The sequence below is a fragment of the Lepidochelys kempii genome, chromosome 3, assembly GCF_965140285.1.
Source record: "Lepidochelys kempii isolate rLepKem1 chromosome 3, rLepKem1.hap1, whole genome shotgun sequence".
NCBI lineage: Eukaryota > Metazoa > Chordata > Testudines > Cheloniidae > Lepidochelys > Lepidochelys kempii.
In genome coordinates this window covers 148729045-148754564 of record NC_136382.1, presented here as the reverse complement: position 1 = coordinate 148754564, position 25520 = coordinate 148729045, and the positions used below count along the sequence as shown (strand labels likewise).

At 54.3% G+C, this 25520-nt stretch overlaps 2 protein-coding genes across 13 annotated transcripts in view; one reads left to right on the top strand and one right to left on the bottom strand.

Moving 5' to 3' along the window:
• Positions 1 to 8497, top strand: LRRC73 (leucine rich repeat containing 73). 2 transcript variants are annotated; one of them, XM_073338462.2, is made up of 6 exons: positions 1 to 1462; positions 2118 to 2278; positions 3300 to 3422; positions 4989 to 5089; positions 5849 to 5960; positions 7957 to 8497. In XM_073338462.2, the coding sequence occupies exons 1-6, from the start codon at positions 1191 to 1193 to the stop codon at positions 8025 to 8027; spliced, it is 840 nt and encodes a 279-aa protein (XP_073194563.1). In that variant the 5' UTR covers positions 1 to 1190; the 3' UTR covers positions 8028 to 8497. The 2 variants fall into 2 exon arrangements, with proteins under 2 accessions (XP_073194563.1, XP_073194562.1); XM_073338461.2 differs by having other exon boundaries at positions 3 to 1462; positions 5849 to 6032.
• Positions 8498 to 14762: 6265 nt separating this feature from the next.
• TJAP1 (tight junction associated protein 1) overlaps positions 14763 to 25520 on the bottom strand; it is a 62262-nt gene continuing 51504 nt past the window's right edge. For 9 of the 11 annotated variants that reach the window (XM_073338454.2, XM_073338452.2, XM_073338451.2 and 6 more), the window contains 6 exons: positions 25079 to 25240; positions 24322 to 24388; positions 23848 to 23877; positions 22370 to 22477; positions 20972 to 21055; positions 14763 to 18968 (listed from right to left, as the gene is read on the bottom strand). In XM_073338454.2, coding sequence (XP_073194555.2) covers positions 17652 to 18968; positions 20972 to 21055; positions 22370 to 22477; positions 23848 to 23877; positions 24322 to 24388; positions 25079 to 25240 — 1768 coding nt within the window. In that variant the 3' untranslated portion in view covers positions 14763 to 17651. The remainder of the gene's footprint in view (positions 18969 to 20971; positions 21056 to 22369; positions 22478 to 23847; positions 23878 to 24321; positions 24389 to 25078; positions 25241 to 25520) is intronic. The other 2 variants (XM_073338460.2, XM_073338450.2) reach the window with 1 other exon arrangement.

Below are 25520 nucleotides of genomic sequence, written 5' to 3'. Positions count from 1 at the left end.
GCGGAGCCAGGCAGGGCAGGGGGCGGAGGCTGCTGGTCTGTGGCAATAGGAACCAGCCAGCCCCCGCCGGGCCGGCCCCAAACAAAGCCGGATCCCGGGAGGGAGGCAGCGCGAATCCCCGCAGCGGCGCTGGACCAGGGGTCTCGGGGGGCACCAGGTCCGGGCGGCTGCAGCCGCTGCCGAGCCGGTAGGAGGAGCCGGGGCTGCGAGGGAGGAGCCGCGCCGGGTCGGCCACACGGGGATCCGGAGCAAGGTGCAGAGGGAGCCGGGCCCAGCCGGGGGCCCGGCCAGCTCCGCCCCGGGAATCCCGGTGCCACAGCAGCAGAGTCCCCGCCTCCAGCAGAGCAGGTGCAGCGGGCGGAAAGAGCCGCAGCGCAGAGATCCCGGGCTGGCTGCCGCCTGCCGGGGGAAAGGAGCTGGGCACCGGGGTAGGGATGATCTGTGCCCGCGGAGGTCCCGGCCTCTGATGCTGCTCTGAAGCCTGATGACAGCGCAGCCCGTTCCCTCCCGGTCTCAGGGGCCCCGCGGCTGCTTCGGCTCTGTCTCCCCATATCGTTAGCGGTCGGGCTCAGTTCCACGCGGTGATCCGGATCCGATCTGGATATAGACCCTCCTTCTCGGTGATCCGGATTGCACGGTACCCGGTTCTGTTGCGGATTGCACACCTCTTTCCCGTCCCGGGAATCGTGCTCCAGCCGGACTGCAGCCTTGATTGACTCTCTACCCGTAATTGCGTCGAATATTGAAGCCGCTACAAGAATTGGAGATTATCTACCTGCTTGTATTTGGATTGCACTTAGTTTCCTTGCGCCGCTCGAGGTTGCACAGCAGCGCTGCACTGACCCGATTGCACAACATCAGCACCGACAAAGCTCCAGGTTGCACGTTAGTTACTTGCAGGAATTGGGATTGCACAGCAGCCTTTGCACAGGTCCATAGTGCACATTACTTACCTGCACCAATCCGGATTGCTCGGTAGCCTTGGGCTAATCCAGACTGCACAAAAACCTTTACACTAATTAGATTTGCACAGCAGATCTCAGCATTGATTGCACCTGCACTGATCTGGATTGCACACTGTTCACTTGCACCAATTCAGATAGCACATTATTTACCTGCACAGATCCAGATTGCACAGCAGTTTCTGCAGGTGTCTGTGTGTGTTTGCTCACGGCTAAAACTGGTGAAAGATGTTGCCAGGGTCTATCCAGATCTCTGGGGAGACTTTATCAAGTGCTGAGATCCGGGACATTTGCGAGAGCCTGCGGGAGAACTCGGTGCGACTGCTGTCACTCCGGGGCTGCCAGCTTTCTGACCGGGATTTCGGGCGCATTTGCCGAGGGGTAGCGGAATCTCACTCCTTGGCTCAGCTCAACCTCAACCTGGGGATTGTGTCCAACATCAACCGGGTCAAGCAACTGGCGGAAGCCCTGAAGACAAACCGCTCTGTCCAGTCTCTGTTGTAAGTAGGGGAGACCTTGCTGGATGTGGATGTGGAGATGTGCCACCCCCAAGAGTGGCCTTCCAGAAGTCCAGTATCCCTGCCCTCAGTGAGCATCCATGTCAGGAGATGTGCTCCCCTCTCTTCCCCCGCTGTTCTGACAGGGTTGCCTCACCCCTCTGTGGCACTGTGTTGCTCTTCAGTCCTGTAAATTAATTCTTATCTAGAAAAAATGTACCTGATTTTAAGCATCAAGTTCCCCTGCCCCATGCTGGGAGGAGGCCACCCCTGCACCTCTCCCATCTCTTGGCATATCTGATCTCTCTCCTATTTTGGAAGGGGGATGTCTCTGCATCCCTAATTCCCTAGAACCCTGTCTGTCCCATGCTGGGAGGGAATTGTCTGCACCTCTGAAGTCCCCAGGCCTGCTTCCCGTCCTATGCTGAGAGGACTGTCTCTGTACCCCTATCACTTGTCACCAGAGCCCTTTTTGTCCAGTCTGTTCTAAGCTCCCTCATTCAGGGACACAGCATCCCTAGGCATTTTGGAGCCTTGTCCCCACCAGGCAGTGGCATCTTCCTCCTGTTCCCTCTGTTTCTTGGTTCCCATCGTCTGAGGCAGTCCCCAGTGCCCTGAGGAAGGCACATTAAATAATTCCTACCCTTTACCCACATAGCCTCCATGGGAGCCCCCTGACAGACGCCGGCCTAGCTCTCCTCAATCCAGCGCTCTCCATCCATCCCTCTCTGGTGGCTTTGGACTTGGGAGACTGCATGCTGGGTGACGAGGGCATCAACTTGATCTGTGGGCTCCTGCCTCCTGATGGAGCCAAGTCAGGTAAGCAAAAGGGTCTGTGGGGTATGCAGTGGCCAGTGGAACTCATATATGGCTCAGGCCCCTCTGCTTAGAGCTAAACTTCTTCTGCTTGTGTCTTGTTAGGGGAGCAGCACATAAAGTTTCTCCCTCTGCTGAGACATGGCACGAAGCTTCTCCTCCCAGCGTAAGTGCAGTGAAACCGTCCCTTAGTACAGGAGCCATTGCACTGGGTGAGGACTCTGCTTCCTCCTTGCCTACTTCTAAGGGGAGGGAGCCCTATCCAATGGAGCATGGTTCCTGGTACAGTGGACTGTTCCATTGGCACGATGCTAGTGGGGAATGGTGACCAGTTTGCTGCCTCGTGATGGGAGAGTTTGAATTTAGTGGGAGGGAGGCACAAGGCTTGGACTTCTGATTTGGTGTTAATATTTTGCACTTGTGAAGCCTGAGCTGTGATTGTTTCATTTACAATGAATGCAGATCAATGCACATTACGTTTGCCCCCTCCCCCATCCTGCCCCGGAACTGGGGTTTACAGTAAATTCGCCCCATTGGCTCCTCTTGGAATTAACACTGAATGGTCCCTTGTGGCTGTTTTATGGGGAAGGGAATAACTGTCTGCTGGCTGAATAAGTTCCTTTTTAGGGGGGATGAAGTCTGAGGCCTGGGCCCAGCACCCTAACCAGCTATTGACCTCAGGCCTCCCCAGGTATATGCTCACAATAGACACAGCAGCCGCCCCTCCTGAAACTCAAGCTTCAGTACCTGCCTGTCCTGCCCTTCCTTGCCACCCTTGCCCATTTCCCCCTCCCATGCTGAGACTGCTTTTTGTGAGCAAATGAAGGGGCAGCACTGCAGGTAGATAATTAACTTTAGTCATTCTATAAACCATACCCTCTCCACCAATCAGGGTGCAGGGAATTGTGAAACTCTGAGCCATGCGCTTCCTAGCTCTGTGATTGGCTGAGCGGGTTCTCCTCTGGAAGGTTTGGTGACTTGTCTGGAGCCTTAGGGTGTTCGTTGGCTTCTCTCTTTTCTCCAGGCCTTAAGGAGTTAACACTGAGCGCAAACCCGGGTGTCACGGCCAAAGGTTGGGGACGGCTGGCCATTGCAGTAGCCCACAGCTCCCAGGTGCGAGTGCTGAACCTGGACTACAACCCCCTCGGTGAGCGGCACAGGCGTGAGAGGCTCTGAACTACTAGCTTGACAGGCTTTGTGTGAGTTTGCTGCTGCTGAAGGTGCTGGTCTGATGGCCCTGGAGACTGAATCTAGACCAGGGACATCCTGGGCACTGGCAGGGCAGGGCAGGGCAGGTTCCTCCACACTGTCCCTTCTGCTGGGCCTCTTCCTTGCCCTGGAGGTGCGGGCTAGGGAGACCAGATATCCTGATATTAGGAGATTTGTGTTATAGAGGCAACTATACCCTCCCGCCACCCCCCCTCCCAAAAAAAAGTGTCCCAGTTTTTCACACTTGTTATCTGGTCACCCTAGTGAGGGGGGAGTTCATTCTTCATAGCCCATTCAGTCCTCCAGCTTGAGACTGGGGGCCAGTTAGTCTCACTTGTGCTGATAGTTTGTGTGATGAGGACACGTGTCCTGCCAGGAAATGCATCAAACATGTTTCACAGAGGAGATGGCAGCTGCAAGCAACGCAGGGAGGAAAGACCCCCCCTCCATCCGCCAGGGACTCTGGGCTCCCCGTGTCCCACTGGCTGTGTTTGCTTGTGTCAGGCCTCAGCTCAGGTGGTGACCTTCCTCTGCTCCCTCCCATTCCCAATCCCTTAGGTCTGAGCCATTGGCCTGCCAGATGGAACATGCCCCCCCAGCCCACCCCTTCCCCCCAGCTCCTTCCCCAGATAATAACATGGAGGAGAAGAGTCTGGCAATGGTTGCCATGGAAACCAACTCTCCTTCTGCAGCTTGTATTGCTGCTGGTGAGGCAGAGACCAGGCCATGTGGCTCTCCCATCTCACCCTGCCCTAGGAAACTAGGCCAAGCAGCTCTCTCTCCCCTCCCTGCCACCCCCACCCCAGCGGAGACCCTGGCTGGGTGGGTGCTTCTGCTCTGTGTTAAGAGTTCCTACCATGGTAGCTGATGGAGCCCCACCTGCGACTGTCCCCTGCCTCTTTCCTGGGGATTTTCAGGGGAGTGCTTTACTGGCACTGGCTGCCAGTGGGGTCAGCCCCAAAAGAGCCATCCCCCTACAAGGGGTGACAGCATGTCTGCTGGCTAGGACGGTAGACTCTTGGGTTCTCTTCCTGGCTCTGAGAGGGAGCGGGGGCCAGTGGTCAGAGCAGACGGCTGGGAGCCAGCACTCCCAGAGTCTATTTCTGGTTCTACTACTAACTTCCTCTCTGACCCTGAGCCAGTCACTTCTCCTCTCTCTGCCTGAGTTTCCCCACTGGTGATGACGGGAGGCTCTGAGACCCTCGGGTAGTGGGGTGGAAGGTGTTGTGTCTGAACAAAGTCTTCTTGTAAGAGAAACAATTTCACTATGTTCCTTCAAGTTCTCTATGTTCAGTCCCAGAACGGCCAGTCACAGCCCACAACTAACAATCCGCTCTTTTCACAACCAATAACCCTTTACCTCCTCCTCCAAGATGTTCTTGGCAAATAGGGATTAGTTGGTAGCATTGGGACGGGGTAGTCCCATGATCTGCCAGGCCCAGTGGATGCATGGTCTGTGTGAAGCCAGACTCTACTTACATCCCCTGGCTTTCTTCTCCTCCAGGTGACCAGGTAGCAGGGATGCTGGCTGTTGCTGTGGCCTCCAGTCGCACCCTGGAGGTTCTGGACTTGGAAGGAACAGGACTTACCAACCATTCGGCCCAGGTAAGGAGTGTCTGGTGCTGATATAGCATCATCTGCGCCTCAGGGACACAGGTGTTAACAAACAGTGGGGTCCCCAACCCTGAGATGTACCTCCTTCCCTCCCCCCATCAGTGGATGCTCTCTTCAGAACAGTCTCTGCACCTAGAAGTACTGCTACTATCTGTTCCTTTCCCTGACCCAGGGCTCTCAGCCCTTGGAGGTCCTGCTCAGCCCTAGCCTGAGGCTTGTGGCCCCTGCCTCAGCTCCAGTGAGTGGAGAGCGAGAGAGCAGATATTTTGCATCTTTGGTTCTCTGGAAAAGTGAAGGAGAAGGTTTGGTTTCAGGAACAAGGTTTATGAATAAGTCTTGCAGTTTAGGCTTAGCGCGAGATTAGGGGGTAACAGATATTTATCTGCTGAGTGGTTTTTTGCAGTCTCTTCTCTGAGAAGCTCAGCTCATGGTACTGAGATTTCCCATTCTCAGTGTCTCATCTGACTCAGGCTTGCAGGGGACATTTGCAGGTAGGAGAGAGCAGTAGTTTCCTCCTTGGGTACAGCCAGGAAGTCCTGGCAATGGCCTCAGGTGGAGAGTTTTTAGTGTCCCTAAAAGCTGGGGTGGGGAGGGGATGCGGCTCAGAGCCAGTGGAGGGCAGAGAGAAGAAACGAGGACAGGGGTTGGGGCAGATGAAGAGAGTATAAAGCAGCTCTGAACGCCTTTCCTGTCAGTCTGACTTCTGTCTGTGCTGCCTCTCTACCCGCTTCTGGCTCTCGTTCTGCTCAGACCTTGCTGGACATGGTGGAGAATTACCCGACAGCCCTGCGGACGCTGATCCTGGCAGAGAACAGCATCAGTCCCGAGCTGCAGCAGCAGATCTCGGACCTGCTCTCTGAGGGTGAGGAAGAGGAGGAGAATGAGGCTCATGAAGTCACGGCTAGGGAGAAGAACCCCTGGATCTGCCAGAGCAGTAAGACCTCTGGGACCCCAGAGAGGTGGAGATGAGGCTGGACTGGGGAGGCTGTCAGGAATGAGGGTTCTGTGTTGTTTTCTGCTGGGATGAGTATGTCATTGTGGGGTTGGTAAATGGACAAGGTCCCATCTCATTGTGGGCTGGAATACAAACTGACTTCAAGTCTCATCGGCCAGTTAAGTAGAGTTGGGCTGGGTCAGTACTTCTATAGGAAGCCTCCCAGGAAAATCTGGCTTCTACAAGAAGTGGAGGTGGGGCTTAGTGGGCTCTTTCCAGTACCAGTGCCTTGGCGTGATGCTGCAGGAATTAACATCTTTCAGCAGAGATGTAAAATCAGAGTCATGGATATTAAAACTCCCATGGGTCTTTTCATAAAACTTGGGGATTTGGCCCTGGTGTCTCAGCTAAATTCTAGCTCATGTCATTCCAGGCTGCTTCCCTAAATTCCCGTCCAATTTGAATGGGGTAAACCTTGTGTGGGTTACCGGCACTATATTCTATCTCCATTGGCTGTATTTGAAGGAAAGGGATATTGTAGTGATTCCAATGAGCTACTGTATACCAATGTTTGATAGGAATCCAGCAGAACTAACAGGGATAAAGGCAAAAAGGAGATCTACCTGGATCCTGCTAATTTTTTAACTAGTACCTGCATCCAACCAATTTTTGTCCAGTGCTCACCCCTCCCCACTTCCAATTCCAGTGTCTAAATAGAGAACAAGTATAGCTGCTCATAATGCACCAAAAACATCTGGACCCTGACACATCTCGGTGCAGCAGTGCCCCAAAACCTGCCTCCAACACCCAGATTCTGTGAGATCCAATCAATATTTGGACCTAGTCCCTCAAATTTAATTGTCCAAATAGAGACCAGGGATAACTTCTCTGAGTCCAAAAACATTGTGACCCCCAATACTTCCTGGTGCAAGAACCTGACTCCAGCACTTCAGAAGAAGGATGGGGTTGTCTGCTTCTCAACAAACACATGTGTTCAGCTCCATACACACCATCCTCAAGACACTCAGCTGAGTTTGGGGAAGAATTCCTTTGGCAACAGTGGCTGGTTCTTTGTGCAGTCATGTACTGGCCAGTGCTATCAGGAGCAGCGGGGAGTGTGAGGTAATGGTATGTCCTATCTGCTTTCCGGCTTCATCTTCCTCTTTAAAACTGAACAGGGAAGTTACATGTCAACCCTCAATTCAGACAGTGTGAAGAGTGAGAATTTCCAGGTGTCAGTTGGGAAACAAAGTGCCGTGTGCTCGTGCCCCTTGGTTCTCCACAGCCTGGCTTCCCATGTGCATCGGGGTAGATCTGCTGCTTACTTCTGTGAACTCTGCAGCGCAAGCACAGCTAAAGGGGAGTGAGCTGGATTCTGTTCTTGTGGACTGGCAACAGAAGGGGTTGCGAAGTTCTAGTCAGTTATACCTGGGCAGCCTCTCTGAGAGCACAGGAGTTTTCCCTGAGGGTAGACTTTGAAGGCAGTGGGATTGCACAGGTGTCACTGAAGGGCTAATTTGGCCAGCAGAACCCATAGTGCTCCTGATGATGGACAGACTCTCAGATCCCAGGGGGAGTTTTCAGGGCTGGCTTTTCCTCTGTAACCTGAGCACACGGCGTCCCTGCGAGACGATACATCTGGATCCCCGCAGTGACATTGGGGCAGTCACTTCAAGGTCCCACAAACAGCATTAACTCTGCCATGTTGCACAGAGAGTGTGCATCTGATCACCTCTCCCCCTCAAAATCCTCTCTGGCTTCTGGCTCCTTCCATGTTAGCCAAGCTCCTCCTTAGCCCTCATTTGCTCTGCCTCTCTCATGTCCTTTATCCCCTTCTCTCACTCTCGACTCCGTGCCTGGTGGCCAGACCTGTGTTCTTCTTCAGCTCAAATGTCTAACATTCTCTCTCCCACCTGCTCCACAGATCCCAGCTCCCAGATGGTCTTGGTGACGTCAGGTCTGGGCGAGAGCCTCTTAGCAGAAACAGAGATGTGACTAGGATACTCCTGCAGCATCTGCTGAGACAAGCACTGTTTGCCTGTATGGGTGGGCCATGTGCAATGCGTGCATGGAGTGTGTGTGTGTGTTCACACCACACATGCTGGGTGAATGTCTGTGCTGTGTGTGTGTGCATACCCTGCTGTGCCCATGCCCACATGCCTCCAGCAAGCCTGCCCCAATTGTGCATTCACATCGATGCCATCTTGGGGCTCTGAGTTTTGGATCCTGGCCTGAGTGAATCTACATGAGTGTCTGTATCACATGCTTTGTCAGCTGCTTGTGCTTATCCACTTACTGCATGTTTAGATCACATGCCTTCCCTCTCCTGGCTGTACATTCCTGACCCCCGTGCTGGAGGTTGTATTTATTCAGAGGTATATATTTGTGTATAACAGATGTTCTTTCTATTGCTTGTACCGGTGTCTTGAAGAGAGTTTTATAAAGGTCACAGACATGGCACAGCTCATGGCTGCAAGAGGCTCTGTCATTCCTGCTCCCACTGACAGGAAAGGGCGTTGAATGGGCTTGGAGAGGTTGATTGCGCGGGTGAGGAGAGACCTATCACAAACAGATCCCTGGAATGGAGCAGGGATTCCCCCAGCAGAACAATTGCAAGGGACTGCTGGACTAGCAGCAGCCACGTGAGCTGCCCTCCACTGAGGTGCGTATCAATCTGCTGATAGAAACCAGGCTAGAGTGGGTGCAGAGGAAGCCAGGCACAGCCCCCAACAGAGGTTCCACAATGCATCTGGGAAGGGACAGGAAATTGTCCCCAGCGTTTAGTGTATTGTGCTTGTGCATTTATCCAAAGAAGGTAATGCACAAATAGCTGGGGCAAGACCAGATGCCTGGCCGGTGCTGCTCATATCCCCCTCTGTATGTCCTGGAGCCGGTGCTGGGCGTGTGAGCAAAGACCATATGGCCAGAATCTACTGCTCTGTCCCCACTTCCCCATGACCCAGAGCTGGCTATCAGGCTGGATGGGCTGAGAAGTTCTTGGTTCTGTCCTTGTGGGAGAGAGCCAGATCCAGTCCATGTATATAGGAGATGCTAGAAGGCCTGTATGTACCAGGGCTCTCTGCTGTTCCATGAGAGCAGAGCCCTGAAATCTCATTCATTGCTGGTACCTTCGAAGCATATGCTCCCACAGGAAATCAAAGCTGAGCCAGATCCTGCATAGCCCCATCTCCCTGAAGGGAATAACAGTGAGAAAGGGCCAAAGCCCTTGCTGTAATAGGGGCCTGTCCCTCTAGTCCTGGAGCCCTTCTAACTCTGCTCTTCTGTCAACAGCTGCAGAGCTGGGCAGATTTACAGGGGAGATGGCCAGTGAAAACCTAGGCGCTGCAGGCAGAGGTGAGGGAGGACTCAGGAAGGGGTGCGCTGCCCTTTTCATTCAGTGCTGACTTTAATGCCTCAGGAAAGTGCAGAGGGATGCAGTTACAGGGTGTGACAAGGGGATTCAGGCAGAGGTGCTCCTTGGGCCACAACCACACCAATGCTCCAGGTCAGTGCCAAGGGACGATTTGCTGTTGAAGCCACTGTATCTCAGGTGAGCCTTAAAGCCAAGGGTCTGCTCCTTGGGGCAGTTTATGTAAGAGTGGGGAGGGAGGTCAAATTCCAGCTTTTGTGAGTCCAACCTGCCTTCCTGAATCGGCCCTGGGTGACGGCTTGTCCTGCCCTCCCGTGGTGTGTTCCTGCGTGCTGTTAGCCCAGGCTTTGCGTCAGTGAGTTTGTAAAGTGCTTTGGGATGGCTGGGGCACGGTAGCAGTTTAAGAGGTGTTATTCCATAATAATAAAACCCAGCAGGGCAGAGCCCCTTCACATCTGAGCTCAACCTCCTGCACCGCCACTAGAGAACCAGGCGGAGTGGTTAGCTGGAAAGGCTCAGATTGGAGCTGGCTTCAAACCCCGGTAGAACAATAAACTGCAACTGGCTGCGGCAGGGCGAGTTCACCCTCTCCAGCACTGCGGAGAGCCCTCAGCACAGGGGAGTGAGCACACAACAAAAGCCAGGAGAGCCACCAGGAGGCAGCAGCGCTCTGAAGTGCCTGCCTGGGCTTGGCTGGCTGCCCGCTCAGCTCCCAGCCTGCTGGTCCTGTGGTGGTGATGTCTGCCTGCTGCAGGGGCACCCAGCTCTGGCCCTGCAGCACTGGAGGAAGGCTTTGGGGGAGGGATGGATGGAGGAGGAGGGACAAGCAGCCAGGTGAGTTGTGGGACACAGGGACCCATTTCTATCTGGTGGGATCCTGTCAGGCCCAGGCTGGGCAAGGCAGTGCTGGGGAGAGCCCCATGGCGCACTTGGTAAGAAAGGCCACACTACGGCAGTGTCAGCTCGTTAGCGTTCTCCCAGCTCTGCTCTCTCTTCACTGCCATGCGGTTGCATTTTCATACACACCCAGACTGATCCAGTCCCTGGGTCAGGGCCACCTTCCTAGGCTCCCGCAACATGCTAGCCGGACCACAGCAGTCTGGCTCTTCTACATGGCCACATTTGTCCCGCTTGTCACACCCCAGCCGTTTCACTGCCTTGGACAGGAAACAGTGATGCTCTCGCCCTTCCTGAGAGGTTGCAGTTCTCCTGTTTGCGGCACAGCGAAGCAACTGGGGCCCACCAGTGCCCTGGTCTCTGCTCATGCCCCATTCTGCAGCCCCTCCTTCCCCCACCCCCATCTCTCCCCCCCTACTGTTCAGCTGAAATGAGGAAGAGTTCACAGTGAATTGTCCAGGACAGACTGGGCCAGTGGGTTGGGTGTTAACCTGGGTATTGGGGGAATCCAAGCACCTTCCTACGTGACCTTGGACAGTCACTTAGGGCTGGGTTTGTAAAGGTATTTGGGGGTCTAAAAGCTGCAGAGCAGTGCCTAGTTGTGGTCACTGAGAGTTACCTGCTTTGGAAAATGCCACTCGTGGCATCTTCAGTACCTTTGAACCTAGCCTTTCTGTGCCTCAGTTCCCCATGTGTGACACGGGGCTAAGATCGGTGCCCTATCTCACAGCAGTGTGGGAGGATCAATATAGTAAGGACTGTGAGGTCCTCAGAATACAATGGTAATGGGGAGCACAGAAATACCTCAGATAAGTAGGATAATGGGGTCCCAGCAAAAACCCACACACAGCTGCCAACAGGAGGCTCAGGGCAGCAGGGACCAGCCCTGGAGAAACAGGAAGGGTGTGAGCATCAGCAACTACCTTTCTCAGGAGGGAGCTGGGGGAAAACAGGGCTTTCTACAAGGAGGGGATAGGGATTATAACCAGAGGCCAGCAGCTGGAGCCAGGCTCCATGAAGAAGCCAGTGGTGCTAGGGAAGCAGCGCTGGCAGCTTCTCACAGTTGCTGACTGTGCTTGACTCCTCACTACTGAAGCGGGGCTGTGATGTGCCATTTCCCTCCAGAGCCCCCAGCTGCTGCCATGTGACAAGGATGTGCCTAGTGATTGCAGATCAGCATGCACTCCTCTGCAGTCACTCGGGGAGAGGGAGGGAAGCTGCTAAGAGCCCAGGCAGCAGCTTAGAATATTTCCCTCATTGCCCAGGCAAAGAACATTGCATGAAATGGTGAATGCAATGTGCACCCAGTCCCCACTGCAGCCAAACAAGCTGAACTAGCCAGCAGCAGGAGCACATAAGTAACTGGAAGGTCAGATGCCTAGGTTCTAGCCAGACTCTATGACAGAGGATGGGATTATTGTTAAAACACAGAACTGGGACACAGGGCTCCAGGATCCTAGCACCAACTCTGTGACCTTGGACAGTCCCTTGCCTCAGTTTCCCCATCTGTAAAGGCAGTTGTGGGCCTTAGGGCAATTTCCTGTACTATCCTCTAAAGACCTTGTTGTATACAGTTTGTGTATTATTGTGGAACAGGATTTCATGTAACCTCTCTATGGGAGAGATGTCAGACATTGCATCCCCATTCAGTATCCTCAGGGATCCATTGTTTTAAATGACTGCCTTGTGTACGATTTGTGTTCTCCTCCATGGGGGAAGGCTGCCACAGCTCCTCCAGGAACTAACAACAGTTGTGGGGATTAAGGCAAATCATAGAATCATAGAATATCAGGGTTGGAAGGGACCCCAGAAGGTCATCTAGTCCAACTCCCTGCTCGAAGCAGGACCAATTCCCAGTTAAATCATCCCAGCCAGGGCTTTGTCAAGCCTGACCTTAAAAACCTCTAAGGAAGGAGATTCTACCACCTCCCTAGGTAACGCATTCCAGTGTTTCACCACCCTCTTAGTGAAAAAGTTTTTCCTAATATCCAACCTAAATCTCCCCCACTGCAACTTGAACCTCCCCCACTGCAACTTGAGGCAGGTTGTAAAATCAGGCAGGTTGTAAACCCCCCCGCCCCCCAACAAGAGAGGTATCACCTCCTGCAGAGGCTCACAAATACTAATTCAAACTGGAGTCTCCACATACCGGACAAAGAAAGGACTTTTGGATAAATAGCCTGAATTTACACTGACTCAGGATCTTCTTCCTGATCCAGCAAAGGGACAGGCCCTTTGGTCCAAGAGGGGCCTCCAATCCTTGTGGAAGGGTTGACACCTACCAGAGAGTCAGCTCATAAGCTTTTTAGCATGTGTGTAAGTTTTTATTTTTTTAATGTTTTCTCTGTAATGCTTTCACCTTAAGAATGTGCTTCCTTACCAAGAGCTGTTTGGTAATGCACAACTGCTGGCTATTACACTGTTCATAGCCTCTAGAGAGAAAGCAAACTGCAGACACTGGCCTTGTAGGCAGCCTGGATTGCTGGGAATATCACAGTGCAGGCAGGGAACTGTATAGCCTGGGATAACCTGTCAGGAAGGCAAGAGAGACAGGTCTCCACCTGAGAGAGGTGATGGCTGAGAAGCTGGGAGCCTAGAGTGGGGTCCCTTAAATGACCACAGACTTAAATTCCATAATATCTGCAAAACTCCAAGCTCCTCCTGTGGAAGGTGCAAGAGATGGGCTTCACTCTCTCTCATGTTAGACAGGGCCCACATGCTTCTGTTCCTCCCCCCTCAGTACTAAACCCATAGTAAGTCTCCCCCAATTTCCCCCACGTAGCAGGACTAGCAGCCGTAAATCATCCACTTCCAGGCTCAGCCCAGGGGAAATGCCTTGATAAGCCAGCTCCATCACCCGAAGACTAAACCCCAGCTCTGTGTCACACATCCCCCAGGCTGTGAGGGAAGGGGCTGAGTCCCTTGTTAGAGCCCTGCGGGGGAGGCAGGGCTGTGGGGGACTTGGCACGGAGCATGCACCCTGTGGAGAAGGCTCCAGCCAGTGCCTGCCCAGCAGGATACACACTGTGGGCCAAGTGCCCCTTGCACCTTGCTGGAGCCAGGCAGCGGGGAAGATTGTGTTTCAGGGCTAGAATTAGGCTGGAGGATTAAAGGGCAGCAGGAGCAGCTGCTCCCAGGAGCACACAAAATAAATAATTATAGGGACAAAGGGAGCAGGAACCACAACGAAGAAGGAGGAGAGCCCAGCAGGGAGGCAGCACTGGATCAGCTCAAGCTACCACAGGGAGAAGCAGGCAAACACAAGTCTTCCTCTGCTTGGCCCTCAGGTCTTGGCCAGGGAGCTCCTAAGGTGCAGAGTGAACTTCACTGTATGAGCTCAGCAGCCCCTTTATCCCTCAGACTTGAACAGCCTTTTCCAGTGGGGTTCACAGCATCACCAGCACCTAATATTCAAAAATCACACGTCAGGCCCCCCCAAAGTTATGGGACTGCCATAAAAATCAAGAATAAAAAAGATTTAAACAGTGGGTTCTTTCTCTTTGCCGTTTGCTTTCTGAGCCTGTAGGTGCCCGTGGGTCATATTTGCCAGATTTTGTCCACAACCTCAAGGGTTAGAAAGACATCTCTTTTAAATGAAAGCTGCCAGTCTCACCTAATCACATGGCTCCAGGAGCTGGAGCTTTAAGAAAAACCACCAGGCAGCAGAGTTAGCAACAGAGTTTGGCGCATGTGGGCTAGTTAGAAAAGGTGCCAGACTGAGCGCCGGAATTACAGCACAGGGACAACCAGCCCCAACAAGGTCCAGAGGTGTTCAGTGCCCCTTTCTCCCATGAGCCCTACGCCTTTCTCTTGAGTCTCGGGGACTCACTGCGAGGAAGGTTTTGGTTAAATGATGCTGGCCTTTGAGGCAGGAGCATCTACATTTTCAAAATATGAAACCACAACACTAAGCAGCTAGTTTAGGTTCACAAAATAGTCATGCAAAAGGCAAAAGTACACTTTATAAAAAGCGTGCTCCTGTTGGTACTGCCAGTTTCCAAGTCAATGACATGTGAACACTGCTGGGAGTGAGCATTCTTCCACAAACTTAATAGGCCGAATGAGCCTGAACACCTGACAACATTCACTGTGAGCAATGGAGCAGCTCCCATGGCGTCTATGCTCAGCTGACTTCTCTTCAGTCCAACACTCTTCAACACTCTAAACTCTCCTTCCCCAGCCCCGTTAGTCTGGTCCTGGTGAGCACCGAGTAGATGATCTGGGCAACGAGACATTTTGAACAAACATTGTGTAGTTAAAGCACAGACGTGTACTGAATGGTGAAAGGAAGAACCAGGACATCATCTGAAAAGACAGGTAATATGTTCAATTTATCCCTGACAAGCCAGGAGGTGGCATACAGGACCCTGCACACCTCTGGGACAGCAGCTTGCCGTAAGAGGGCCCCCGGCCACCAGGATGTACCTGCTCTTGGCTTCCACCCAGCATCCCACAGCCACAGCTTATTTTTAAAATAGTTTATTTCTGGTTTTAAAATATACATCAGTTTGAAAATCTCAGAAAAAACATGTTAGTTGCAGATGAACAGGCTGGACTTGGGACACTGAAAAGTGCCCCCCCCACCCCCCCAGAGCCAGTACTGCCAGACACAAGAAGGAGGGCAAAGGCCTGATGCCCCATGGACGCAGCCTCGGAGCAGGTTGCTCCTTCTCTTTTGGCGGCACAACATTCCCCTCACCATTTCTCTCGTGGGCTCTGCTGCTGCCTGGTCACACTCCAAAGGAAATGGCACCTCAGGACCATGGCCTGGACTGGGTCTATGGGCATTCCTTTGCTTCTAGCCTGATGTGATCAAAGGCAAAAGGGAAATTAGCTTTTGCCTTACAGGGACCAGCACACCAACTGCTTCTACAATCAGGTGGTATTCATCTTGGTCTGAACTGCTCAGGACAGCCAATTGCAGGGCAACCAGGGACCTTTGGGTTGAGGCAGGAGGGGAAGCACCTCTCGCGGAGAAGTGGAGGTGATCGGACCCACCTACACTAACCAGCTCAAGGACTAGACAGCCCAGGCCAGCCCCAGCTAGCCGCCATTGCTCCCAGCATGCACTTGCAGCTCAAAGCTAGGTCATGACACAAGTGAGGCCACCACGCAGCCCAGGAGGCTTGGAGTCAAGCTGTGCTGACCAGGTAGAGTCTGGGCCTAGGAGCCCAATCAAGAGGAGAGGCCCTGTGGCCGGGGCATGAAGATGGGGTGGGAGGAAGCAGCAGCTTGGACCTCAGCAGTGCAAGGAGGCTACAGGAGAGAGAGGAGCTGGGCTGCACTGGGCAGGGCCCTCCCCCACACAGAGGATTAGTACCTTGCAGGTTGAGGAGAGGCTCCCACCATTAGCACCAATTTGCTAGGGCAGCTGCTGAAATACTGAGTCCCAGCCCAGCTCCACACTGAGCTGAGTGGCCAAGAACAAGGCAAGTGCACAGGCAGCTGCTGTGACCAGAGTGCCCAAACCTACCCACACAGAAAGCAGCCACGGGCTGGGCCAAAATACAAGGAGAGGGAACAGCTCCCTTTCACAGGCCCTGCAGCCTCCAGGCTGGAGCTGAGAGCAAATCTTTGGCCCTGGCTGCCAACAGCTACAAACGCAGGGGCTTAGGGAGGGACATTGCCCCAGGGCAGCATCTTTTGCTGGGTGTTTGAATGGGAGCTTCCTTCCTGCAGAGAGAGGCTGCACCCTCCATACATAGTGAAGCACAGAGCAGCAGCTCGCTCTCACTGAAGGAGGACGCTACAGCTCCAGCTTCGAACCCACCACAGCCAAGGGAAGGGGGTCCCCAGGCCCAAGGGAGCAGCACAGGGACCATGCCAGTGTGCTGGGTTACACCTTCAGGGTGGAGAGGTAAAAATCCAGATAGGCAAGGGCAGGTTAGGAAGCTAGTAACTAGACCCTGGCGCTCTCTCTCACAAATAAAATATCTACACTCCCAACCTCTCCCCTTCCCCACCCCTGGGACGTGGAGCACAAACACTGAAAAGGAAAATCGTACCAACACTGAACACAAGGAAAATCACACACACAACTCCAGCCCCCCCAGTGGGGAGGCCTTGGAAGGGCACCAGAGCCAGCCCGGGACCCAGCCAGAGGAAGGGATGCACGTGCACAGGGGCCTTCCCAAAGGGCCACTGCTGAGCCATGAGGTACCGTGTCTGCATACGGCAGCGATAAGCCCTGCTCCCAAACAGGTCTCCCTCTCTCCCCAGAGCCCTTGCTGGGGCCCTGCCCAGAGGCAGCTTGCTATGGTCTTTCATTTATTGCTCTCCTGGGGTAAAATCCTGCCCTGGAGTCCATATGGCTCTGCTGGAGTAAAAAGACCTGGATGGGAAGCGGGAGCTGGTGGCTCCAAGGGCAGGACCTCACACCAAACCTCTGGGCAGACAATGGATTGGCTGTCAGCTGCTTTGCTCATTTATGCAGGAAGAGAAAAACAAAACATTTTAAAAGCAGAGGCCTGGAAAGGATTAAAATGAGAAGACGACCCAGGTGTGGAGAATCAGCACTAGCCAAACACAAGCCAGGCCAGTGCAACGGCACCCAGAGATGGAGAGACAAACACACAATCCAACCCACAGCATAGAAACCACTGTCATGGGAACGAGGCAGGCCAGCCTCGCTGAGCAACTGCTGGGGGCAGCTATGGCCCAGCCCCATGGCAGAGGGAACTGGGGCTCTCCCAGGGCATTGCCTCTGCATGAGCCACATGTTGGGCCAGGCCCATGAGCTAAGCAGCAGGGATCTGCAGAGGAAGCTTTAAGGGAGAGCCAGCCATGACTGCTGGCTGGTTTCCACAGAGATCAGCAGGGGGGAAACAAAAAATAGCAAAACAACAGTCCCCAACTCAATGCTTCTGACCCACAGCAGGGGGCCAGCCATCAAGGAGCACCCACCCCGCAGGGCAGTCCTCATGTCCCACTCAGCCTGCAGGGGCTCATGGGGATCAGACAAGACCAGAGCAAAGAGTTTCTATTTGTTGGCACCAGCACAAGTGCGCCCAGGGCCATGGGCATTAGCGTGAAAATGAGGGCATGGGCACCAGGGCAAGGTTGTGAGCATGAGTGTGAGGGCAGGCACAGGCCTCAGGTAAGGGCATGGGCACCAGAGTGGGGTTGTAAGATTGTGAGGGCAGGCACCAGATGAGTGGTTAGCACAGGCATGGGCATGCATGCCAGGGCGAGCAAGGCCTCAAGTCTGTGTTCTGGTGTGGTGGGTGCGGAACGCCAGCAAGATCCTGGCGCTTCCGGGTATCAAAACCAGAATAAATATAAGGTGGGAGTGGAGCCTGAAGCCCCCTGGGGCATGTGTGGCGCTGCCCTGTGGCGCTGCTCCCTGCCCAGCCTCAGTTGAGCAGGTTGCCCTGCTCCTGGGCCTGTGTCAGGCTGTCCTTGCGATGGAGATGGTGGACACCCATCCTCTTAGGGCTGCGGTGTGGCCGTCCTGAGGGAGGCTTGCTCCTGCATTCCCCGCTCTCCTCCAGGGCTCCCCCCGGGCTGCTCTCCTTGCTTGGTTTCAGCAGCATTTCCCTTTCCTCAGCTGGGCTCCCAGGTGAGCCCAGGTCCACATAGTCCTTGTGCTTCTCTGGCGGGGGGCTGCTGGGCTCAGTGGTGCCCCTGCCACTGCCCTGGAGCAGCTTCCGGGCTTCATCCTGGGAGAAGTCCATGCCGTAATCGGAGGAGAAATGGCTCCTGCGGGCTCGGGACTCAGTGCTGTCTGTGTCTACGCTTGAGTCCCGGCTCACGGTCCAGCTGCAGCTCTGTGCAGATTCCTCGCCATCCGAGTAGGCCGAGGCCGCCCTGCCCAGCTCCTGCATGGAGCGGCTGAACCGCTTCTGGAGCTCCGGGGCCATGTCACAGCTGAAGGAGGTGCGGCTCACCAGCACCTGCTCCGAAGTGGGCGGCGCCTTGTCCACAAACATCCGCTGCCAGTTGGCCAGGAGGTCCTCCTCCGAGCTGGCGGAGCTGGCAAAGGCGCTGGGGATCTGGGGTGGGCTGCTGAAAGGGCTGCTCTGCGAGGAGCCGTGTGCTCGAGCCGCCTTGGGAGACGGCTGGTAGGAGCAGCTGGAAGCTGAGTGGCGGCCCTCTGAGACAGGGCTGTTAGGGAGCGTCCGGTGCCGGTCACTGCTCTCGTCCTCGCCCTGCACCAGGCTTAGGGAGATGGCCTGCCGTGTGGCATAGGTGCAGTTGGGCAGGGGGCTGTTCTTTGGGATCCTCACTTTGTCCTCAGAGAACTCAATCACCTTACGCCCTGGGTACATGGGGTGGGGAGGGGAGGGCGTGGGATAGGGGCTCAGCTTCTCGAAGGCAGGCACCTCCTCTGGCAGGCTCTCTACACTGCTCTGTGGCTTGCAGCCCCCATTCTGCTGCTTCCCCCCTTCCCCTCTCTCCTTCCCAGGCAGCCCTGGGCTGGGGCAGGCATCCAGCAGAGCTCCACTCATGTCCACGTGCACAAAGACATCCTCAGCTATGGGACAGCTGCCACTGCTGGACTTGGCAGAGTTCAGGACCAGTGACTCGGGCTTCTCCAGGACTCTGGCAATCACTGAGGTGGGCACGATGTCAGATGGGGCCAGGGTATGTGCAGCCTCCTGCCCAGGGCCTGGGGACTCTTGGGTGCTGTGCAGGTGCTTATTGACCATGTCCTGCAGCTCATAGGGAAGCTAAGGAGAAAGAGAGAGGGCATTAAGCCTGAAACAGCCCCTCAGGGCCTCAGCAGAGCCAGGAGAGGCTGGGACAGAGCCACAAGCAGCACTTGGGAGACTGCAATACACTGCCTGCTCCACCCAGCCCTAGCTAACATCCCACACTTGCCTACCCCTAACATACTCACCTGCTCCCCACCACCTGGGCAGGGCCCAGCCACTGACATACATGCTGCCCTCCCCACCCTCAAAACAGGTTTGCCCCACAGGAGGAGTTAGCAGAGCTTTCCCAGCTCTAACTTCTGGCTGCAGGATGCTACTGCTCTCAAAGCACACAGGAGCCTGCCCCAAGCCTGACCAAGGGGCCCCATTCGGGAGAGGGAGCAAGGGAAGCCTGCTCACGGGCCTCAGGCCCATAGCTTATGAGAGTGGAGATGAGGCCTAGCTGGTGGGTGCTAGGCAAAGGGGCTATTGATCAGTGGAAAATCAGTTGGTGATTGCGTAGAAGTGACTGAACAGCCCCCACTGGCAGGATCTACAGCTCCCAGGAAGCGCACAGTAATTACAGCCCCACTGCCTTGGCAGCCTGCCCTAGGATCAGTATCGATGACTGTCCTAGCACTTGCTGGTTCCCCGGCCTGGTCCAGCTGCCTCACTGAGGCTTTAGCAGCTGTGGCAGAGCCTTGGCGACCCCCACACCTCACTGGGGGTTTAGCTTTTGGTTCAGAGCTTTCAACAACGAGAATAGTAACATTCAGGGCATGCCAAATGTTTCACTGCACCCTGGAGGCAGCCTCCTTGAGTCCCGGGTAAACTGGCTGCAGGACTAGGGTGAGCACAGACCTGCCACAGCCAGCCAGGCAAGCAGGTCGATTCCACCCTGCCTGTTAAATACCATGCTCTTTGGCCACACAAGCACCATGGTGAAAGATTAGGGTTGGGCTTTGTGGACCCCCCTCTTGAAACCCCCAGGGCCCCAAGCCATGGCACAGGCTGCTGCAAGAGGGATCCTGCAGTCAGACAAGTGGGCCCAGGGCACACAGATTGGGAATGGTGAGTGCAAGGTAGAAGGTCCTTGCACAGCTGCATTTTGCCTCAGTGGCATCCTAGTGTGGTCGAGCCCTCTGGGGGCAGAATTCAAAGCTCCTGTGAGGGGAGACAGCTGGTAGAGGTGAAGGTTATCCCAGCAGTAACTGATACGGTGACCTCAGGAGCGCTAATTTGAGACATGCTTGGGGGACAACATACCAGTCATGTGCTCACTCACAAAAGACAAGCACCAGGATTGGATGTGCAGGGCGCTGGGAGAGCCCTCTAAGGGAGCCCACGTGACGAAGCTTTATGGAGAGGTGATGAGAATCCTGAGGCTGGGGCCAGATCCCGTTCCAGGGGGAAAAAGAAATACCAATACAAACATGGGCTCCTCCCTCACGCGCAGGGATGGGACATTCCCAGCCTAGTACTGCACTCAAAGCCTTGCCCTCCCTGGTGCCCTTCCTGTCGGCAGATCTGTGAGCTCCCAGGAGTGGTAAGCATACCCGAATCTGGCACAAGTAGCCGCGTCCGTGAGCCAGACCAGCTGCATTCAGGTTCACCTGGCCCCTCAGTAGGCAGGATGAGCCTTGCACGTGGCCAGGTGCGAAGGGGGAGAAGACAAAAGGGTCAGTGAGAGGCCTGCTCCTCTGCCAGCTGCCTTCAGGCACCCGACAGGCTATCGGATTCAAGGCTATTGTGCTGTAGACGACACTCGCTCCCTTGGAAAGGCAGCTCAAGGCTCTTTTTATAACAGCCCCCGACTGAGACGTGAAATGGAGCCAGCCTGAAAGAGGAGCCAGCAGAGACCTTGCACAGAGGGCCGGGAGCTCCTTACACCTTTGACTGATGCTCAGGGGAGCGGGGGTCGGTGGAACACACGGCAGCTCCCCCTACCTGCAGAGGAGAGTGACCAGGTGTGGAGTTATGGGCAGGGAACAGAGCAGCTGTGAGCCCCTCCCACACCCTGCACCAGAGCTGCTACTCACGTCAGCAAACTTGTGGTTCCTGAAGTGGGACTTGTTGCACTTGAGTAGCTGCACTGCGAGGTTACAGTCCTGCCGATATCGCTCCTGCCAAGAGAGCACACGGGGATGGGAGTCATGCTGGCCTCATCTGGTCCCTACACACACACACACACACTGCCAGCAACACATGTAGGCCCCTGCTGCCCGAGCAGACACCTCACTCACATGGGGGAGGGGAGGTCAGCCATCCCACACCAGGGGGCTCCCACCATTCCCCTGGGGAGGCTCCTTCTCAGGCCAGTACCTCTCTCCCACTCGGCTGAGAAGCTCCTCTCCATTCCAGCCCCTCCCTCCAAGTTTACACTGAGTCTGTAACAAGCTTCTCCCCCTCTTGGGCCTGACACCCCTCAAATATCTGAGGGTCCGTACCGTCCCCCACCACAGGGTGCTGTCAGCCAAACTGGAGAGTTCAGTGCCTAAACAGGCCCTCACAGCCCTTCTCTGAACTCCTGCCAGTGTTAACAAAGTGCCCAGAATCAAGTGCAAGACCTCAGGCACTGTGGCACCAAAGCTGCATGGAGGGACCATCCCTCTCCCGGCTCTGGGCTGCTCAGCCTTTAGTTTTGCAGCCCACACTCAGGTGGGCCTTTTTTGCTGCCACTTCACACAGCAAGCCCAGATCTCATTTGCTCTCTGCTCAACTTGTAGGACTCATATCACAAGTCATTTCCTGCTTTTTCCTGCTATTTCCTGCTTCCCCTCTCTATTATTTATCTGTCCTCACTGGTGTCCTCAGCTCCCCACAATTTCAGCCATGGTTAAGACTACAATTATGTCACGGAGGTCACAGAATCTATGATTGCCATTGACCTCCATGACATTTTCTGTCCAGGGGTTGGAGCTCCCAGCCCTGGCGGGTGGGTGCAGCTGCCCAATCTTGGCGGGACCTCTGCGGGCAACCCCCCAGCAGCTGCCCAGACATGGCAGGCAGTTGGGACTCCCCACAGCTACACAGTCACAGCTGCGGCCAGCAGCTGCAGGACCCTACAGCTACCAGCCCCTGGGGCAGGGAGACCGCAGAGCTCTCACGCACCGCAGTAGTGGGGGACCCGAGAGCCCCAGAAGCAGTTGGGTATTGAACCCACCTACCTCTTTTGTCAGGGATATTTTTAGTGAAAGTCGGGACAGGTCACAGGTTGCCGTGAATTTTTGTTTATTTCCCATGACCCGTCCATGACTTTTACTAAAAATATCCGTGACAAAAACTTAGCCTTAGCCATGATGAATGTCAGCCATGTTCTGCTTGCCCCTCCCCATTCATTAGTAAGGAAGTGATAGACCAGACCTTATATTAATCAGCCATGAAACTACCACACATTTCCCCACGTTGAGCAGACAGGCTGTGGACTGGACACTTACATTGAGCTCCTCAAGTTTATTGATGGTAGTTTTGGCATCTAGCAGCTTGTTAGTGAGCTCCACAATCTCCCAGTCCAGGGTCTTCCGGTCCATCTCTGCCTTTTTTATCTGGGGCACAGGAACACAAGATGTAAATTCCACCAGAACAGGCTGGCTTGGCCTCTTACCCCAGCTAACCCCCTGCATAACACACAAACACATTCAGCTTGGAAATAAAACCTTCCAGACAGACAGGTAACAGCCCCAGCTTTGCACAGAGGGAGGGTCTCTGATAGCACATAAAGCCAGCCACCTTATGCTGGGCTGCTCAGAATTCTTGCCATGTTTGTTAGTTACTGAAGTGAGGTGAGTTTGATCCTTTGCAGCCCTGTTGCTCTTCCTACCCTTCCTGCAGTGGTAGCATGCAGAGACTGAACTCCCTCTCAGCATTAGAGTCACAAGTGGACTGCACTGGGACTGCGGAAGAAGCTTGCACTGGTGCTTCTCTAGAGATATACAAAGGATTCAGTCCCTGCCAATCCAACACCTTTCACCAGCAGCATAGATCACTGTGTTTGTGACATCCAATCCTCTCCACCAGGGCAACAGGAAGCTGTTGCTCAGAGAAGCATGCGAGTCAATGATAGGTACAGCAGAAGTTGACTCAGCATCAAGAAGGCTCTGCTTTTGCATAAGAGCTCAGGGAAGACTCTGGGGCTTGCCCTGCTGTGAAAGGACCTGTCTGTGCAGTTTCATCTCGGTTAATTCTGTTCCCAAAGGGGAACATTTCCTCACTAGACTCCCCATGGGTTCCTGCTCAGAGGAAACAGACATGAAGGCTAATAGCAGTGGGGGGGCAACAGCTCAGAGCTCCTGATCCAGCTCCTGTACGTGTCCCAAGTCCTCAGGGCCACAGAAGCCCCGGAATCTGCTCTCAGCCTGGGACTAACAGGGCCCACTTGTGGACCAGTAGTGGTAGCAGGGCCCAGTGCGACAGGCAGTGACGCATGCAGGAACAGGGCATTTCCGAAACATGGATTGACTTTTTGGTAACTGCATAAATAATATTAACCCCAAAAGCTCCTAGTGCCAAGGGCGAGAACCGACCCTGCATTCTCTATTATGGACAGGTGACTGATGATGACTAGAACAAGCATCTGTTTACTTACAGTACGGGTGGGCCAAATGGGTTCACAGACGCCCACACCCATAACACAGTATTGCAGCCTGTGGGCATTATGCTTCCTAGCAGGCAATGCTCCATTTGGATCAGAAGCAAATGCTCACATTCGGCTGGAGCACTGCGTGCTAGGACCAGTCGTCTCTGCAGACAGCTGTTTTGTTCAGTAGAGGTGGAGCCTTTGGCTGGATGAGGTTTGGGGCCCCTCAGTCGAGGATGGTACAAGTGGGCCAAGTAATGTGTGACTGACAGTGAAAATGACAGGCTGAGACATGTGAAGAGGAGAAAGAAAAAAACCACACAAACGAAAAGACGCAACTGCAAAAATCCAGTTTTGGCTGAGAGAGGCCTGAGAGGTGAATGCGCCCAGAGTGTGCCAGCAGCAGCATGGGGAGGAGAGAGAGAGGGAGGGAGGGAGAGAAAAGAAACAGCCATGAGCGTTATGAATGCACACAATACACACACACATGCTGGCTCCGCTCCAACAGCCCCAGTCCCCTGGGAGTGATCCCCTGGAGTCTGCAGGGAGCAACACATCCCTGGCACCTTTCAAAGAGGTTGATGCAACATGACAATTACATTGTGGGGAAACCAAGCTCTGGTGCATGATAAAAGTGGGGGCTCAGCAAAGTACCCAGTTCAGGACAACAGGCTAGGCCTGGGAAGGATCATGACCAGAACCTCCCACATGAGCTGCTGTAATGCCTGGCCTGAAAGCCAGGGTCCCTTCCCTCTGTCCCAACACACCAGATTCCCCCACTTCCTCTCCCCAGAGGCTCAGCAGGTCAGTTACCAGGGTATGCAGCTTCTCCTCCAGGTCCTGATTGGTTCTCTGTGAAGCAGTGTAGCTGTTCTGTAACCTAAACAGAGGCACGAATGTCCAAGTGAAAAGGAATCCAGGCCATCAACTCAAGTTCTCTTGATAGCCTGGAATGTGAGAACCGCTCCTCACACAACAGGAAAGACTACTTGCTACAGAGCACACCGACATGTTAACTCTTTGCCCAGATTCTCTCTCTTGGAGGCTGTAATCCCTTCACTTCTCAGGCTAGAGTGGGTCAGTATTTGGACGGGACACCTCCAAGGGAAAAACAGGCTGTTGCAGGAAGTGGTGTGGGCACTCTATAGTACTCAAATGTGGTGGTAGGGAGTGCTGTTCTAACTAAGGTGCTGCCTTTCAGGTAAGACATAAAAAAAGAGAACCCAGCCAACTATAGCCACTGATTTCCCTTTGCATTTGTCAGGGTATTAACCCCCAAGTCCTGGCTAAATTCCAGCTCAGACAATTTCATTCTGCCTTTGTACTATTCAAACCGATAAAGAATTCTCCATTTCCTGCCTTAAACTGCTGAGTAGCATTGCTGTGCTCCTCCCCAGAGGTGGTTGCAATGTGTGCTGAGCTTTATCTGTAACTCTCCTAATCTCCCCATACCACATGCCTCAGGTTAACACAACACAGGCTCAGCCGCCTCTAGACAGCCAAGCGAGTCCCTAGGCAGAGGTACCCTGTCTCCCCACAGCCACATCCTCTCCTCTGGTGTTTGCCATACCTACGGAATTTGTCCTTGAATTTCTCCAGCTCTTCGCGGTTCTGGCCCAGTTCCAGCTCCAGGTAGTCCTGGCCGGACTCCAGTTCCCTCTCCATCGCCTCCATCTTGTTAGTGACATAGGCCAGCCGCCGGCGCAACTCCTCGTTCTCATGCTGCAGCAGCCTGAGGCACACAGAGCAACAATGCACCATTCAGTAAGCGATGGGGGCTGCAGTCCTCAGTGCAGACACCCAGCGTCTAAGCTCACTTCAGGGCCCTGAGAAGCAGAGACCCCATATAGACAATGATGATGCTCCCAGGTGGTTGTGGTGGCACCATCCAAACAGGTGCTAATGGACCCCATCCCCTTTCCAGCTTAGCTGTTGGGGAGCATGCGGGCATTTCACACGCAGACCTCCCCTGTGAACGGAAGTGATTCTTTAGGCTCAGATCTCATCCCTCC